Source organism: Colias eurytheme, chromosome 16 (assembly GCF_061535395.1).
Source record: "Colias eurytheme isolate Ceu_HAF_F1 chromosome 16, ilColEury1 Martin Lab GWU primary, whole genome shotgun sequence".
In the NCBI taxonomy this organism is placed as follows: Eukaryota; Metazoa; Arthropoda; class Insecta; order Lepidoptera; family Pieridae; genus Colias; species Colias eurytheme.
In genome coordinates, this window is record NC_142995.1 from 6,732,414 (window position 1) to 6,753,282 (window position 20,869).

General features: G+C 31.4%; 1 protein-coding gene across 1 annotated transcript in view; it reads left to right on the forward strand.

Moving 5' to 3' along the window:
• Positions 1-20,869, forward strand: part of Sema1a (semaphorin 1a) — a 239,342-nt gene that overhangs the window by 186,240 nt on the left and 32,233 nt on the right. Inside the window, exon 2 of the mRNA XM_090111255.1 lies at positions 19,513-19,609. Coding sequence (XP_089967381.1) covers positions 19,513-19,609 — 97 coding nt within the window. The remainder of the gene's footprint in view (positions 1-19,512; positions 19,610-20,869) is intronic.

Sequence of the window (20,869 nt, forward strand, 5' to 3'; positions counted from 1 at the left end):
AGCGGGTTTAGTTGAAAAATAAAATAGAATAATATGTAAAATGTAAACGGGGCACAAGCTTTCAGATGCTTGAATGCGGTTCATTCACACGCCTTTGACGTCATAGGAGGCAATGCCACTGCTTTTGTTCTTTCTGTTTTACATACAGAACAAATAGATATTAAATATGTAGGTACGAGTATTTGGAATTTAATTATACATGTAGTATGGGAAGGAGAATATTTACGAGGTTTCCTCAAATTAAATTACCGTCGAGGGTGTAAATGCACCATAAAATAAAAATAAACTGATATTTGGTACTTTATCTCAAAAGCAAATTAAATATATTGTACATATCCTCAGAAACACACTAAATATAGATTATATTTTATAATAAAGAACCTTTTAATTTTCCTATAGTCTCCAACGTAAAATTATTGAGAAGGAAAGATGATTCGCAAAATTTTCTTATTCAGAATGTTGGACGACATAGAAAACTAAATCGTTCGACTTACCACCTATTATCTCCATTCAAACTTAACGAATGGAAAACTTTTTGAACTATCCCTGTAATTAGAAAAAGCCGAGTAAACCTTTGTCTGCGTAAATCACAAACCTTTATTGAACAAATTTCAATCGAAAATGACAATTCGGTGAGCTTTAATGCTGAGAGTATGCTTGGTGTGAAGGAAATTGCGCAAAAACTTTTTATCAACATCATTTCGATTTTGTAAGTAATTGTTATAACTGATGGCGGTATATTTTTTTAACGTATTCTAAAAGTATAATTAAGTTTTTAAGTCAGTAAAAAAACTAAGCAAACGCACTCATACTAAAAAAACGCACCTACAGTGAAACAAATCTACTGGAGCACATGAAAAAAAATTAACGACGTTTATGTTGACGCGTAGAGTATGTATTCAAAATCTTAAAAAATCTACAATAAAGCTTCATCCTTATTATTATCCTTGTATAAATCAGTACAAATCACACTCTACCTCGTTCTTCCTTAAAAGATTAGCAACAACAAGCACAATCAATACAATATCACAGTTAAGTAGTTCAGAATCCCATGATACTGTACATTGACACTACTGGTATCGATAGTGAGGCGTGTTTACCAACGGGTGATAGATGGAACCGCATTAAAGACAATCCATCTTCGTTGTTGGAATGACACCAAACGTCAACTCGAAGAAAACACTGAGAACCATTGCTTGATATTTACGATTATATTGAAACTAATGCAGAGGGCTTAGACGTATCATTTATGCCCTATAAAGTTGGATGAAAGTATATTTTTACAGTTGATTAAATTAACATTTGAATATTAATAAAGAAAGAATGCATAGATATAATAATCTGAATATTATCTAATAAAAACCTTCCAAATAATCACTGATGTCGTAGATGCGAATTTAATTAAATTTAACCTTCACAAAAATAAGTTTTAACAAGACTTTTCGTGTCTTTAAGTCCAACGTTAACTCGTACTAGGATAGAAAACAACATTATAAGAGCGCTTAAAAGATCTTACTCACCCCACTCCTAGTGAAAACCCGATATTTTTATCTTTAAAATGAATAACTCGACTTCAGAACTTTTTCGTAGTAGCTGAAATTAATTTTTCTTCTTACAGTAATATAATAAAGTGTTCATAGCGGTTTCACGGGAACCGAAATTAAGTTATTCCTTACAAGTTAGTGGTGATATTGTGAGCTATCGATAAAGTTAAATATTTCAAAACTTATTTCATTATCGGCACGAAGTGCGGCAAAATAGTCCAAGTTAATTTGAAACAATGTTGACTACTTCATTATCAACTGATTTTATAGTGGAGACTTTTCGGCGTATTATAAAGGTTAATGTATTATCACAAAATATTTGAACAGGACAGTATCATGTTATTTTTACATGAAAATTGCCGCTATTTATAAGCTTTTAGATTTGGTTTTTACATTATACCTTTATGAAGCTTAATGGCTATATTTATACATGAATATAGAACACAATAGAGTCTCATAAATGTGGATGCCAATTATATAATATATATTTATGTGATTGAACCCGTATACATAAAGATATAAAAGTGTATTGACTATATTTTGGGAAAAATTGCCTAAACTCAGTTAAGTATTTGTATCGAACATTACCAAATACTACATTGCATTCGTACTTCGCCTAGCAAAATTTCATAAAATCGAACTGGCTGATTTAATACATTATTGATATGAGATATAAAAAAAAGTCAACGTAGCATTTTCCACACAGGAAGTATGTTGGGCGGTCTCGAACAGCGGATTTATGGCGCCACTTCCCCTTCCGCCCCCCCCCCGCTAACCCCTCACATATCATGGATGGTTTTTTAGGTGAAAATGTTGCCATTTAATCGCTCTTTAGTATTACTAAAAATGAAATATCACATACATAAGCGTTGCAAGTATTTGAAGATAACAAAATGGGTGCTGCCAACGCATTCGTTTGATACGTATGTTTTCAAACGTAACGTGATTGTATTTTTATCTTTTAATATCAATGAATGAATAGAATGTCACAATGCTATTTTTATTTTGATACTAGCGGTTTGCCCGTGGTACATGTTTACCTTTATCGCATATCATAAGAACCATCTTAATAAAAAAAGAATTAACGAAATCGGTTCAGCCGTTCTTGACTTATGCGCTTAGCAAAACATTTTGCGATTCATTTTTATTTTTTATAGTATACATTATAATTGTTTTCAATCCAAAATTACAAGTAAAATAAACAAAGCAAGATTTATTAACATATACACTAGCCTTTTGTCTATGCAGTTGTAAACAGTCTCTTGGCAAATACGAGCAGACCATGTATGTGCAAATGAGCCCTGTAGTTGTCCCTGATTGGTTGATTGATCATATATGCTTGCAAGTCAATATTACGAACATTATGCCAATGTTAATAAGTAATTTATGATTGAACAGAATAATCCTTGTGATAATTCTGAAAATTAGGACTTGTTTCAGTTAAAATAATTAAGTAGGTATGTGAAATTTATTGAAACAAAATGCCAGCCTTTAATTTTTTGCGTAAGGTATTTTTTTGAAAATTAATTTAAATTCCAATGCATGACTATGTCAACAGATTGATTTTAATTATTATCCACGAAGTCGAAGAGGAATAAAAAAGATAGAAGGCATATGTAGTAATTAATGCAGCCAATTCTTATTCAAAATCAATATTGTAATAAAATTTGCATCTAAACAATATTTCTACTCTACTTAGCGTTGATAACGTTCAAACAAGGCATGAAACATTGCTACATTTCTGTGAGATCTTCAGTAAACTTTGTCTACGCTTTGCAATAAAATTGCTCTTTAAAATTCCCTTTAAACGCATTTTCAAGTGAAAAGGCAGTAATAGAAAATTCAAGAGGTCTGAAATAAAGTGTTGGAGCGTTGAAACGTATCCAGATGTCAACATAGAGTCGATCGGTCTTGATCCGATGGTAATATAGTTTTGAAATTCCCTTTTATCAGAGATCACCTTTTAATTACCTGTAGAAATACTCAATATAAAGACAGGACAACGAGACTGGATAACGAATCATACGTCTATTTACTAGAGACATGATGTAAAATGACAAAAACATCAAACAGTGTATAAATTGTTTTAACATAAACATAAACAAAGAAAGTCTCCAAGTCTATATTTTTCAGAACGACTTGTACCCATTTCAACTGTTTTCACATACTCAAAGCAGACAGCTTTTAAATAGTAGAGTTATATTACTTTATATCAATATTTTAAAAGCAATTTTATAAAGAGTTTATTCAAACATCAACAAAGTTACAAATGAAATAAGTTCACTTTACACGGTCTGCTGAACTGAAACATTTTCTATAATATATAACTTACAATGTGCAAAGTCGATGACTCGATAGATAACTATTGTTTGATTTCTCTTTGTCTAATACTTTGATTGAAAATGTTTTAATAAATGTTGGAACAATATCAAAGGATTGTGGATTCATATTTGATATCTTGCTTTAAACATATTCCATAAATAACTTTTGTGAAAACTGTTTAATTCTCTTTTGAACATTGGTTAATTTTGCGTCAAAGCATTCAGGCTCACCTTTTTACCTTAGAAGAAATCATTCATGTACCTTACATGGGCATTAAATAATAATAGATTAAGACGCCAGTTAATGACCAACTAGTTCTCGAAGCTTGTTCCTATACACTAGCCGAATCTCTTATACTTCTTCTCTTCCTTATATACCTGAAACAGTATTGATTTTCCCAAAGCACAGCATACTTCATACATCATAGGCGTAGCGATTCTGTCGACACTCTGACCCAAATGAGCTGCCATTTGGCGCACCGCCCGTCATATCTCCCATCGCTGCATATCAGCCCCCGAGTTGCTGTTAAAATGATTTCCTATCATAATAAAAGCCAACTCCTTGGAATCTAGCGAATGTCGTATTTAGCGCAGTTTAGGCGTTGCCAAACGCGCTCATTTATTTTATATTCTAACAGATATAATAGGTTTTTAGCCACAATATGGGAAGTAATCCTATAATAATTTCTATCAACACTTTGAGTAAATAGTTAAATGAATAAGTATTCATTTAATACTTCATACGACGCGATAATTTCTTAAAATAGACTAAGTTACATATTATTAACTAGCTTTCCGCCCGCGGCTTCGCCCGCATTTTCAAAGATAAACCCGCATAGTTCCCGTTCCCGTGGGATTTCCGGGATAAAACCTATCCTATGTGTTAATCCAAGTTACCCTCTATATGTGTGCTAAAATTCATTGTAATCGGTTCAGTAGTTTTTACGTGAAAGAGTAACAAACATCCATACATCCATACTTACAAACTTTCACATTTATAATATTAATAGGATATGCTGTTGTTACAAAAACGACGTTAAACGTGATTATTTTACACAACAAATTACGTGAAATTAAAACTCCCAAGTATCATTACATATTTCCCCGCTTATGAAAGTAAATTTAACAAAAGATCCTAAATGCGGGTAGAACTCATTATACTCTCTCAACTTGCTGCGGATTAGATTTCACTCCGGGCTTACCTTTAAAATCAGCGTCAGGTTAATTGATTTGCTTATTTTAACAGTTCATTATAAATGTTTTAAATTCCTGCTTCTAATCATTAAATCAAACTGGGATGCGGCAAATGAAGACAAATATTTTTTAAAACACATTTTCTAGCTCGGCTTTAACTAGTTTGTATATTTTATCTTCGTAATACTTTAGTTTTAACTGAAAAATGTTACGTATATTTAGTGAGATACGAACAGAGAATTAATAAAACTTTAATGAAAATTCTAATATAATTAATAACAATAAAAAAATTCGTATGACTTTTCTAGTACCTAAACATAAAATGTAATCCATTAATTATCTTTAAATATAAACACTGGGAACGAAAGTGTTTAAATATCACAGACATTTATTCAACGAAAACTTATTTAATATAAACAGAAGTAAGGAAGTTATTGTTAATATTGGTATCCCTTGAGCTTCTAGCCGAAATCACAGTTAATTTGGAGAAATCTCAATTTTCCGAATGAATAGTTAAAACATCTGTCTTCATAATTTTGTTATAATGAATATTGTCTTTGTTATAGGTAATACTTCTTATTCTTAAAACACGAAGTTACGAAGAATAAAATAATTTTCAAAAGTATGACTACTTCATAATGAGAAACGAGAATAAATATAAATATTATTCATTTAAAACACACATTAATTAGAATATTCTGATTCTGAATTGACGCAATCAAATAAAAAATCTTGTTATTTTTTTAAATATCTCTAATCGAAATGATTATGGCGAACTAATTTTAACCTTAAAAGACGATTAAACTTATCTTAACTCTAACGTTGATACAAACCCACTTCCTTCGTCTAGACCACTAAAACATTCAATGTTTCCAAGTATATCAGATCGATACGAGCTTTGATAAATTACTGGCCTTTGGACATTTGCCAATACGCTATTTATTAAGTAACATAACATATAACTTCTTATTTGAACTTTCTATTGGTATACTTAATGACGGCTAGCTTCTTGGCTTTAATGGATTACATTTTAGTTGAAGAACTACCATGTATAGAATCTTTATTATGCGAAGTCTTTGATGCGAAATAAATCAATATAAAGTGTGGTCATTTTTTACATTTAATAAATTTACCTTTATCGATTCTTCAGTAAATTATACTGTAGCCATAGTAAATGATAAATGGATAAGTACACAGCTTTTGTTTTCATGGAGTTCTATAATTAATGTCATAGGACATATAGAATAGGACATATAGTATTCAAAATGTAAAAAAATGGTACCTACATTTTATAAAACCCGTTGTTAATTACAATACTTAAAGGGTTAAGGATATTTCGATTATAAATCGCAACAAAGCAGTCGGGATGCTATTATGCTTATACTATAAACACTGCCGTGCAGCGATTTGCAATGTTTGTCTCTTTCACGAAATCCCAGCAGAGTAAACTTTCGACTGCAGGTCTCATTACAAACGCTTATTAAGCGCCTTTCCCGTAAGTCGGGAATGGTGATAAAAACGGGCTATTTATTATCATTACCTAGCGCATGCTAGCTAAAACCCATTGGTGTTTGCTTTTAAATTGGTTGTATCGACAGATTTCAATGTAATTGGTTACCATTAATAAACATCTGTAATATTACAACTTAAACATCTTATATATATAAAATTCTCGTGTCACAATGTTAGTCTGCATACCTACTCCTCCGAAACGGGTGGACCGATTCTCATGAAATTTTCTGTGCATATCGGGTAAGTCTGAGAATCGGCCAACATCTATTTTTCATATGTACCACGGGTGAAGCCGGGGCGGACCGCTAGTTTTAATATAAATATTGGTTTGTATCGATAGTTCGATGTTTTTAGTTACCATTATTCAATATAAACACAAGCCGAAGGCATAGTAAGCTCGTTTTTGAATTTACGTCTGCTAAATGCAATCAGGTTTTACTTTTTTATTTTTAATAGCTATTTTTTTATTTTATTAAATCCCCGATAGTTTGACATTAGACCTTTTCTAGTTTCATTTGTCGTTTCTGGGTTTCTCTACTAATAGTAGAGCAAAGCTTTCATACATAACTTGGTACAATATAATATCATTGCGCCTACTTTTGGCAATATGCAGATTAACCTCAAAACAATGACTTACCTTAAAATGCGTTAACCGATCACAACCAAACAACCACAGCTTTATACATATATCACATAGCATTAACACGTTCTAAGTCTACCTATATTCAGCAATATTTATTTAGGCAAATAAATCGCGTCAAGCGCGAAGCTGTTCGTATGCAGGAAATTAAAATCCGCGTCAGCTGCGAATAATGAGACCGACATTACTTACCTGCGAGATTTCTTGCTAAATTAACAACGATTTAGAAATGGGAATGAATTTTTCATGTTTCTACGTACGCGTGAGAATTTTATTTCAGCCGCGCGGAATTGATCAGAAAACTTAAGTAAAATCCATTTATTGAATATTTTTACGTGTGACACACTTTGGTTGAGGATAAAAGCAACATAACATTGTGAAATTCATAATTTCCAAGAAGCTTTTAAAAAGGATACGTTCGATTAATCGATATATTTTTTTACTGTAATTCAATTTCACTTTTGATGTAGATATAATATATTAGCACATTTTTAAATCGTACGTGGATTAAACTGAATCAAGTGTAAAGCCAAAGCCTATGCTTTAGGTCTATACCTAGCTTTATGTTACTGATAAAACACAAGTTTAATATTTTTCTAGAACATTCCACGATAAATATAGGCGCAACACCAAAACCTCGGTAAACGGCGTCACAGAAATATATAGCCGACATAAAGAAGATTATATAACGTAACATTAATTTTATAGCCCTAACATAATGTTATGGTCCCACGGCACATATTATGTGCCCACCATTCGTTATAAAATATTACATGTTCATACATATCTAAATACAAAATTTCATTTGCGATATTACATAGCGAAATGATATTTGCAATTCGCTTTAAATCAACAGTGAAACACAATCAGTTTTCATGTTTCAATGTTATATTGTGATATTTAATAAACACGAGTGAATGAAAATTCATATTACCTACTGTCTTTTAGCAAGCAATTGAAATAAAATTGCCATAACAATCATCATATTATATATGGCATATAAACTGCCACATCTTATTGAAGAATAATATAATGAATAGAAGAAAGTACATACTGTATATTATATATTATATTTCTGAAGCATCTACACAATGATCAATCCATGTCTTCACAGTGTCATTTCATTTTGGTGATAACACCTTCATTTGACCTAGTTTGTGCTATGCTAAAGAAAATGGCCTATTTTTGACTGCACTAGGCCCACTATTCTCTTTTACCATTCTTACAAGGAAAGAAAATACGTTGAATTCACAATATTTATTCATTTTATAGAATTGTGGCCTTTCCTTATATTTCCTTGAGTAGGTAGCTTATAATATCATTCAAAGTCACACATAAAATCGACAAAAGTGAATGAGAGTATAATAAGCGAGTGACCTATAACTTTGAATCAAATTAAAAAATACTACGAACAAAACGCTATATATCTTATCTTAGTCATGGACAAAGACTGACCTATATTTGCTTCTAAAGAAGAGATCAGAAAGAACTCGAAGAACATTAAAAGTAGGCTTAAATCTTTGCCTGTAGGTGACTGCACATTTGTACGTTTTTATGAAATCTCAATAAGTACAAAAGACAAACTTGAATCGGCAGATTTAAACTTGCAAGACTCAATCTATTGAAGTGAAAAACTGTTTAAAGGAAAATGTGTTCTATAATGCTGTATCGCATAGTGCAAAGTGGCTTGGTGAATGGTGTCGAGGGGCGGGCGGGGGGTACAAGAGAGTTGTCATTCGCAGAGACTTCAGGCGCAGACTGGAGTTACACAACTTGTCACCAAGCTTTATCTCGTTTTAGCTTTTTTAATAGTTTGCTCTAGATATAAAATCGATCCATTTAATTCACAGTTAAAGTTACTTTTACTAGTAATTCGATCCTGTATACCGTACCTATTCGATCTGTTTCTTTGTGTTATATTTTATTCAATAGAACATGATACTCTATCATTTATGACTATGGAGGAATTATGAATGACGTAATTTTACACACATGCTTGCGCATTTTCAATAATACATAGTAATTCACTATCTACAAATGTCTTGTTTTTGATTTTTTTTATTAGTAACATACTAAAGATATTCATATCAACGAAGAAAAACACACCTGAAAAAAGCCACACTAAATAAAAATTCCAAAGTACTTATTGCAAGACATAATCCGTAACATCATATTATGAAACCTTAACTAACTTCAGGCAAGGACCAACACAATTTCGTATTTATAATGTCTGTAACTTAGTACAGGCAACAAATCTGGTCCCTGAATAGACATCATTAGAAGTGAAATCAACGTTTAGCATTGCTTTGTACACCGCCTTCTGCAGTTAGTACGCTAGGCTTAACAGCTCACAGATTATAACCAGCTTGAAAAGTCTGATACCAGATCAGTTACGAACTACATGGATGTAAAGTCTAACAAAGAATATATAACTTACGCTTAATATGTTAGAACGTAGATCAATGTCAAGGCTGGTATTACATTAAAATCTTAATTATTAGCAGCTGTTGAGATTAATAAGGTCATACGAGCTCCTGGTTTTAGTAGGGACTTTGTAAAGTAGTAAAATTTTGTTAAAGATGATATTTAATATAAAAGGTGTCATTATTGGGCACAGTGTGTGACCTAATTAGGCTTTACCTTTTAGTAGCTAAATATAAAATTGTGTTTACCTTTTCTAGAACTTTATACATGAAATAATTTATATAAGCTAAGTTTTTATGTATATCTTCGTTTTACTTTTGAAACTACACCAGTAAGCTGAAATATCTTAACTCTAACATCACATACAATCAATATTGTAAATAACAAGCAAATAATATACATCAGAAATACGTTTACCCCGATATCTAAATCACCAATATCAAATATTGATTCTCAATTTGAATCTTATCATCACATTTTCCTTGTATCTCTGAAAACAGCATTCAATTGTCAACACAAGATCCATAAATAACCGCTAATAAAAAGAAACCGCAGTTTACACACAAGATTTCACTCTAATGGTATCAAATGTACGTCAAGCCATTTAGCAGAATCTATAATAGCATTGGAGAGCTCGAACAAAGGTTTTGTAGTGTGTAGGTAAGATTAATCGACGGTACTCGGCGGCCTGCGCCGGAAAAGCATCCATATCTGTCCAATAGCAACCATTTTGCGCTTCCGTTCAACAGTAAATATGTATTTGCTCTAGAAAACGCAATGACAAAACTCAGCATTTTTATGGCGGTAGCCCAGCTCGCTTTTTGGAACCATTTGCCTTACTTTGGAAAATTTGATACGCAATTGTTGGCTATTATAGAATTATTTCTCTTAAAGTAATGCCGATATGTGCACTGAGTAGAATACACACAGTAATTTCATATGATATACCATGAATGCGATTAAATTGGTGAGACAAGATATAAAGTCCTATTCTAAAACGCAAAAATGCAACTAAATAAGATTTTCAACAATATAACCACTTAGGGTTGAGGCGGTGCAGTGGTGCACGGGAAATTAAATCAGTGCCACCTTACTTACTTGCATAATCCGGCTACATTCGCATTTTACGGTTTAAGAAGCTCTTCTTTAAGTGCCTGTCAAAGCTTTTAGGTTTCCATTGCATATACGTTGCTGTTGCCAAAATTAATTGTAAATCTGCAGAGAATTGAATTGATACTCTTAGGATTATGTCATGGAAACAATTCTTTTTTAAACTATTAAATATGAAAAAGCTTTCTGTAAGATATAGTTATAATATACCGTATTCGCAATTACTTGAGGGCATTTTGAAAGAAAAATAGACCCATAACAACAACTTACTTCACCTCATAATTAATGCTGTAATAAATTCATTTTTTATCAAGAAATAAAATATTACATAAAAATAAATGAAAAAGATGTTCATTTCATAGCAGAAGTACCGTTCTATCGATGATTGGTAAAAACTCGGCAGCACACAACAATAGAGCATCACAAAAGATCACTTGACATCGTATCACGTGGAGAGTATCAACTCGTTAGACCTTGTAAAATACAAGCTATTTATATTCAAGTGATCTGTTTTCATAATTCTATCAGAATTCCTTAGTCGATGCTCCTTTTGTGCGCTGCTTTCAATATATTTAAGGATTAATTTATGTTGAAAGGGCCCCGTTTATCGACATAGCCTACTTTCTCCCGACCTATCTATGAGTTAGAAAAGCTTAGACGTACGTTTTTTTTTTCAATAATCGTTTTTTTTATGTACAACTATGTATGAATCAGTATAGCGTTGTTAATGACATTATAGAGACTTTATAATTATTTGAAATTAATATTTAGATGCTAATTATTTTGATGAAATCAATTTCTGCTATTACGTTTCCCAAGCGTATAAATATGAGTAAAATATGCCGTTTGTATATTCTGTGGCACCATACCATTCACGAACTAATCCGAATTGAAAAGCAAAACAAATTTCGACCGCCCCAATAAACTTGTAAAAGTGATGCAGAACGTTAGCTTAAGCTTGAATACAAATAACGTATGATGTATCATATACGTTTTTTTTTTTTTCAAAATGATCGTTACCCATATGTCACACAAAGACGTGCCTCATTGAAAGTAGAAAATTGGCCCAGTCACGTTCAGAATCTGTAAAGAGCATAACAATAGTAAAATTTCGGGGACGCAGCAAATTTTTCCTTGTATTGTGTAGGGTGATAAGATACGAGAGTCGTTGAACTGTGAATGGGTGTGACCATTAGAGTTAACGAGCTAAGGTAACGGGGACAAAATCTCATGACAATGCCCATGCGATCTTACATGGCGTATGTGACGCCTCATGGTGACACGTGGAAATTATAATGGAGTGAATTCAACTGCTTTTGTGGTGCTAATCATAATAAATGTTGTAACAATAAACACTGTTTGATATAAAATAGTAATAAATCGAGTTTAAAGTTATCTACAATTGTGAGCGCAGACAACTTTTGAATAATATTTACTATGAATTACTAGTTGACTATTACAAGTTTACTAAAAATATTATCACAAAATACACTAATAACACGAATGAATTTAAAAACAACAAGCAATTTAAACTGAGCAAATCCTAATTACATTTCAGCGCAAAACTGTTTATTTTATAAAAGTACACCTAAAAATGTACCAGGGAAAATGTTTCATAAATTTTAACAGTTGCTGAATAAACAAAGATATCATGGTGGTGTTTGTTTGAATGACACGCGTATTTTCCAATCGGAACATCACGAAAGAGAATAAATAAAACTATGAATTAAAACATTTCGAGGCTGGGGTTTTGGAAAACTCTCATGGCTTTAAATGTCGACCGGCGCGTTTCGGATCAATCAAAACGCAACTTTTCGATGGATCGAAACCGATCAATGCTGCATCTGAATTACTCACTCGGTATTATAGATTTTAATGTATTTTTATTTTGTGTATATAAAGTTTCATAACATATTTACGTTTCAGTAGAAATTATTAAATACTATGTTTTGTAGATTAAAGAAAACCTGTGCCTTCGCGCTAATATATTTATTTATATTTCTAGGTAAAAAAAATTATATCCCGAACCTTCTATTTTACTTAACCATTCCATTCACACCCGAATTTAATAGAATAACATTTCTTAAAATTACACATCACAAAGTACTAAAATCACAAACGCCTTGCACAATTAGAAGGAACTATTTGTTTAAGCAAGCCCACGACTGCAGTTCTTGTAATGAAGATAGATGACTTCTTACCCTGCTTTTTGTTTTGCTACTAACAAGATTTTAGAACTTTTAACTCATTGCTTTGTTGTGAGACAAATTGATTTTCAATTCTACAAGAGTACACGAAACTTTTTTATTGTTTTCACGATTGCCAATGTGCGTCTATTTACCTATTAGTATGTATTTCATACATTTGTTATTAATATTACTAGATAATTCGTTTAAAAATGTGTATTAGACCGCATTAAAAAGAAAGAAACAATATAAATTCATAAAAGATTTGAGTGTTCTCACAAAGCATAAAAAACTAACCAAACTGAAGCAAATATAAATCATTGATCTAACTCTCGGAATGCATTTCATCTATATTACAAATCTTTAAAAACTCTATCATGAAACTTGAATCGCATAAAAGTATGGATAAGATCCAAGTTCGACCATTTTCTTCTATGAAAGCCTGTTTTTTCCAGCCGTGACGATAAAAAAGGAAGTTATACTTGTTCAGTAATAGTTATTGTGGTTTGGAATCTGGTACTTTTGAATACAACGCGTTGTTCGTGCCCGTCGTTTGTTTTGACGATAATTCGCTTTGTAATGGGGTACTTATATACTTTATTTTAGAGCGAATAGCTGGATCATTATGTGACTTTATGTGACGTAAATAGGTTCTGCGGTAGGCACCTTCGGTCGATTTTACTGGAGAAATAAAAAAATATTAAGATCGTTTTTATCAACAATCATTTTTTAATAAAGGTACATTTGCAAAGGCACAATGCTCTCTGCTACTTCTTTTGTTGATATTTGCATGAACAGTAAACGCATAAGACGTATGAATTAAGCACACATCAAATAATTTTGCATTCTTTATATCTGATTATTGGTATGCAAGTAAAGTAGAGCTTACAAAATCTAATATACGAACGTGACAGACACACACACTGGTTAAAAAGCAAAGGCAAAACAATCACTTAATATGAAACAATTGGTCCCAAAACGAAAAAGCTCTCCCAAGACCAGAATATACTTCATACTCAAACTCCCAAGTACTCTTCTATAATTTATATTCAGGTGCAACTTCTTAAAACTTTACCAACAGGTGATACTCTAAAGTATAAACTACGATATGCATCACACCAAGAAGGAGGTAATTTTTCAAGTTAAGTCTTGTGGAATTAACCTGTCGTAGCAGCTGCAGGGAAGTCTAGACTGATGCATGCTATAACGCAAATCAACTTAGCCTTTGTAGGTCACCTAGTAACTTAGAACTCCCAAAGGAAAGAGCTTGTTTCACACTCTTATATTAAATTCAGTGCACATTCATTCTCGTGAATTATTTAAGAGTTACTTTATGATATTACGTTTAGTATTCTACCCAGTATTAGATTGGCGTTCTTGTTAGTGGAATAAGGCTTTGTTTTGAAATAACTGAATACATATTTAAAGCGTGATTCACTCCAACTATTTCGATATATAATTTAATATGAATTTCGACAAATTTAATGTTGGTTATTAAAATATAACCAAACAATTACAATACCGATTACAATAACTCTTAACCACAATCCAACACGGAAACTACATATACGTGCATGAAATATGATATAATATGTATTGCCTAAAAATATAATCGGATTACTGTAGCGAAAATGAATCGATGCATCGATCGGTAATTAAATGGGCATAATTTGGTTCAAATTTACTCAATACCTCTACATAAAAACACACATATAAATCTATTGTATACGTTCCTAATAAACAATGTAACGTAGAGAGCAAACAATTTCAAATAACTACAGAGATAAAAAGCTTAACAACCGGCCATCTTATCAATCTGGACTGGATTGGAAGTTGTAAGCCGCGGACCGACTTGGAGTTTTTAACTTCGTTTGCTGACAGATTATACCGCACTATGAACATTTCGACTTATATAATACAAATTCTACATTCACTTATGTAATCTTATATATAAAAATGAATCGCAAAATGTGTTGGTAAGCGCATAACTCGAGAACGGCTGAACCGATTTCGATAATTCTTTTTTTATTATATTCCTGGAAGTACGAGGATGGTTCTCATGTAGAGAAAACGTAAACATGTACCACGGGCGAAGCCGGGGCGGACCGCTAGTATTAATTAAAAACAATTTCAAGTATTATATCTCTATTAAACTACTTCTTTAAATATAATCATAATAATATATTTTGTTAAAAGCAAAATCTCACGTGCATTCAAAAAGACAACCACCTAAATCCTAATTCACTCCTTTGAAAAATAACAGTAAATTTAATATCGTAGGTATAAAAATAAGAAAGCCACAGCCTCTCACCGCCAGCTGTGCCATGCTCCACTAATGAATTCACTCTAATTAGATTTTTTAATGTCCCCTCTGAGGTCGATTCTGTGTCGCTTCACTTTATTATGACGCATCGTATTATATTATTTATTGCCTTTTATCACTCCTACGCCCTTTATAACAATTGGGTTTTTTGTACAGACCCTCATTTGCAAACATACATATTGGTTTATGTGGAATTATATGTATGTACATGGTAAAGGCAAAGCTTTAATTGGCTCATTTGGGTATTGACGTTTGATCTATAAATATATTAAATTGTTTGATTATAAAGATGTTTTTTTTATACGTTTGAAGTATAATTTACAATGATTGATCCATATGTTAATAATAATCGTACATAAAACTAATTTATATGAACGAACTAGCTTTACGCCCGCGGCTTCGCCCGCATTTTGAAAGATAAACCCGCATAGTTCCCGTTCCCGTGGGATTTCCGGGATAAAACCTATCCTATGTGTTAATCCAAGTTACCCTCTATATGTGTGCTAAATTTCATTGTAATCGGTTCAGTAGTTTTTACGTGAAAGAGTAACAAACATCCATACATCCATACATCCATACAAACTTTCACATTTATAATATTAATAGGATATGCTCAAAAAGGAAATAAAGAGATATCAATGTTTATATAATAATGTAATTCCAGTATTCATTAATTCATTGCTATTTATTTTGTCCACCCAGGTGTAACAATCAAAAGATTGCGGCAGTAAACGAAACATTTAATTTCAGTTTCTTAGAAATAAACAAATCTAACAGCGGATAAATTAGGTGAATTTAATGAAAAACTAAATTGAAAATTTGGGCTAACTAGAGCAATTTATAATTATTGTACCTTTAATATAACAAGTATTTATTCATTATGTAATTTTTGGAGAATAAAATGAACGAAACGGCTGACGGTGAAATTTTAATCTAAATACTCTGAAACGCAGTATGCCATTAATTCGATCAAATTAAAAATGACACAAAATTTTGCTCTATAAGTACGTCTATTTGGATGGACGGTACACGGAAATATAAAGAGCTTATAAAACGTTGAAAATTGAAAAATTATGACCTACATAAATTAAAGCGTATTTTTAATTGCTTATAATCATAATTATACGAGTTATATTTTACGCCATTGGCAATTAAAATCATAACTTGGTCTCCCGCAACTTGGGGATGCAAATTAAAAACAGGAAAAAGCAATAACTCTAAATTCTGTTTATATTCTGCCTTTATACATGAAAAATCGTAATTGCAAAATAATATAAAATACATGCTGACGTTTTGCCAGGTCATCCTTAGGACTTTATAGGGGTATAAAAATAATAGGACCCATTCTCAGCCCTACCAAAAAAAATCGGTCTAACCGTTTTCGAGACTTTTATATTGTTCCAGCAGATGTGCCCCGCGGTTTTACCCGCATTACTCCGCTCCTATTGGTCTTAGCATGAAGATACTAATATTATAATATAGCCTATGGCATTCCTCAATAAGTGGGCTATATTTAGCACTGAAATAATATTTCAAATCGGTCTCGAAGTTAATGACGTAGCGCTCCCAACCAAACAAACTCTTCAACTTAGGGCTGATTTTTCAATGCTTGGATAAAACTTATTCGTCGAATAATGTATAAAACTACGATTTTAAAAACGTATTCTATTGCCCATATTTGACAGTTTACGTGACATTTTAATATTATCGTGTAATACTTTATTTTAAGGATAAGTTTTATCCAAGCATTGAAAAATCGGCCCTTATTAGAATAGATTATATAAGATATATTCGCATGACACCGTCGAAATATTATCGCAAAGGAATCCTCCGATATAATCTGCGATGCCATAGTAAGTTAGGGTGTTAGATAGTTTACTGATATCGCTGGAAGCCGCAGAACTATCCGATAGACGCCTTGACCCACTTCCTAGAAGTCTTATAGCTGACCCAACGGAATGTTAGAAGACATTACAACCTTTGTTATAGCAAATCTATTGAATGTTGAACGCAATTATCAGTTCCTGGAAGTTAATAGAGAGATTAGAAGTTTCATATCGATATTTGTTAATACTCATTTTCTTAATTATTTTAATAATTCAAAATATATTTATTTGTCTTGAACTTTTTGTGCTATTGATCGGATCATACCATAAAAAGAAACAAAAACTGTAACAAAATAAATTTTACAAACGCCGCGCCGCGGCTCAAAACGATTCGTTCAATTTAAAATTATGTAGATAAGACTTAATACAATAAACCAAATGTTTTTATTTATCACACATAATAACAATAATTAACAATAATAATTGAAAACGTAATGTAATCAAACTTATATGAAAATGAAAAGGGATTCCCGGGTTGAATATCTCCAGATATACCACAGACATAAAACACCCTAAATAAGAATCGCGATTCTAAAATTCTGAATCAATGATAGCAAATATCTATTTACATCACGTAAATGTCTACTATCTACGGAGAACACTTTGACGTCTCAAGTTCATTTCATACTTCGATATTGAGTTTTATGAATACTTTTACACGCACTATTGGTTCTCTTTTAAAGTACGAGATATTAAACTTGCTGAATTGACTGTAAAATCCGTCTGAAAAGATATTATCGTAATTGTTTTTTGATCTTCTTTTTTATTTTACGACAATATTATATGATTATTTTTTGAGTGACCGAAATAACAGTTATAGAGTAAATAATACTAAGTTATTCTAATAGGCATTGAAATTTTTGTACACAGGCAGATTAAAAATTGAATGATTAAAAATTTTAAACATCATCATTCATTACAAAATATTTCACTAGTAGGTATTGGCCTCATGAACAATAAAAAAGAGCATGTTAGTAATCTAATAAATTTAATAGTAATTTTATTACCAGATATTGTACGGTCTATTTCACTCCATAAATTCATACAATCTAAACCTATACAACAATTATAATTAATCACATACGAACACTAATACAAAATTATCATTTATAAGTAGATTTAATTCGGAAATTCGGTCACCAACGAGGTTACACGATCATGTAGCTAATTACATAATGCTGAATGATAGGTAATGTTCGCTTATTATGATAATTGGCACTGTCATAATTATTACATTTTGGCCATGTACATTTTCACGATGTTCAAATCTAGCACACTACTATAACCAACGTAATAAATAGGTAATATACCGTTTGTATAATATGCTTTGGCTTATTTCAAAATTAAATTAAAGGATTAAGTGTATTTTTTATACTTATTCAAGATTCGAGTATATTTTTTTTAAAAAGGTTAAATATATTTTCTGCTCTATCTCTCTCGATTTTTTACTCATTTCAAAACTATAATATGTATTATTTTATCGTTACAAAAAAATACGTTTAGACATATTCTACAACAGTCACAATTTTAACAAGGCACCTCACATTCAAAACTATGGAGTTGCCTATGGAGGCACCATATTGCAAACAACTTTTCAGTGAAAACAAAACACGTCATGTTAAAGGAAGTACTTCAGTGTACCTATAAAGCAATAGATCCTAGATATAGTCATAAAAGTAAGCGTTTACATAACGCTCAAAAGTAGTTAAGATACAAATTGCTACTGACTCCATAATGGAAATGTAAATTTTTCCTCGCCTCTAGAATAACGTAACAGTATAATAATGAGATAAAATCGAAAACTTTTACGTGGCTTTTAACATAATTGGTATCATATACCTGAGTTAAACCGCAACTAGTAGAAGTAGTTTTACAATTAAAACTTTATAATTGATCCACGCAATTATACAGCTTTGTGTAGGTGTGGAGATAAAAATGTTAAGTTCAGAAGATATAAAATGAATACTGTAATTTTACGTGTAAACGAACGCTAAGAAAATGATTAGTAAAAAAACGATTGGTGCGGTTAAGGTCTAAGGATTGTGTGAATTTCGACTCTTTTCACGGTTAAACCTATATCAAAAAATATAGCCCACGAATCTTTGATAAATTAAACCTAGACTTGTATCTCTTTTAGTTTAATATAAATAATAATTATCCCTTTATTATGTATATTACGTAATTATATAATGTAGATTACTGTTTTCATTTAGAAATATATCTGATATCTTATTTTTATTATTTATTTCATGATAATATCTTTGTATAATATATTTATTAAAAATATTTACCAAATCAATATCAACAAAAAATTGACTTGTGTTTTGTAATAACTTATTTTAGTTTGTAATACATTGCCGCTTTTGTTACAGGGATCGACGACACGCACAAATTCCTCGGCAATGAAACACACACAGATTACTTCAGACTGTTACTACGGGACGGAAATTATCTTCTGGTTGGTGGGAGGTAAGTTAACAATAAGTACAAAGTAGAAATTTTACCAACCTGTTAATGTATGGCAAATTATGTCTAAATTACATATATTTAAAGTCCAATTTCCATTCCACAAAAGCCTTGTATTACGCCTTTATGATTCTACCTAATCGAAGTCGGTCTAGTCGCTAACTCGCTACTAAAAGATCTAATTATTTATTAATAATGTAAGACCTCCGTCTTCATAGTCATTGAGTATGAACGTAATTACTACGATTTTGCTAATTCTACGCTTAACTGTAGCTAAATATTCCCTTACAGAATATTACGGTTTGTTGAACGCTAATTAAAACTAAACTTACATTAGAACAAGTAATCGTTACAACAAATAGGTCTTAAGTAATTACACTTTCACAAGAAAACGTAGAAGTTAAGAAACTTGTAATAAATTTAAGGATTTATTATGTTCACTATCTTGGAAACAAAGTGATACTTCGTTTACGTTTATAATAACATCTAGGTACAGTGAGTAAATTATAATGAATTCAATTAACACGCACCAATGTGTCAATAAATTGACGTATGTTATCGTCTTTATTCATGAACCCATAATTAAAGGTTTCAATTTTCGATTTTCCTCACGGAAAATAGCGGAGTCTCCAAAAATGAGCAACAAATTAAAACACTCTCGATTACGAAAAGATACGATGGAATAATTTCATTTCGAGAATGAACAATAAAAAGGGAAAATATTTATAAGTGTCTGAAACAATCTACTTTGTACACTTTATTTTGATGTTGAAAAAAATAAATCTCATTCGATTCCTCCTTTGTTTCTTCATTTCGGGAATGTTTATGTAAGTATATTCTGTAACAAAGAGATAATAAAATGAGTTTCGTGATTTAAATGGCTCAAAATAAATAATGAATATTTAATAGTAGGACTGTCTTACAATCTACTCAGAACTTGGTGTAATCAGGAAAATCCTTTCTCGACATTTAGAATGACGTAAGAGAAATTATTATCATATTCCTGAAACAGTAGTCTTAACGTTTTATTAACAGTAAATTTTTAATAAATATAAACTTAATGAGGTACATAGATGAGCTTTAAGTTTTATTAACATATCTTAGAACTACTCCTTAAATAGATAGCCTGGAAGAGATCGCTGATAAGCGATAAGGTTGCCTTATGTGCTGTGAATGTTTCCTTTTCTGTTAATATTATATGATTGTAAAATTTGTAATGGTACATAAAATTGTTAAATAAATAAATAGTATAAGAGATTTTAT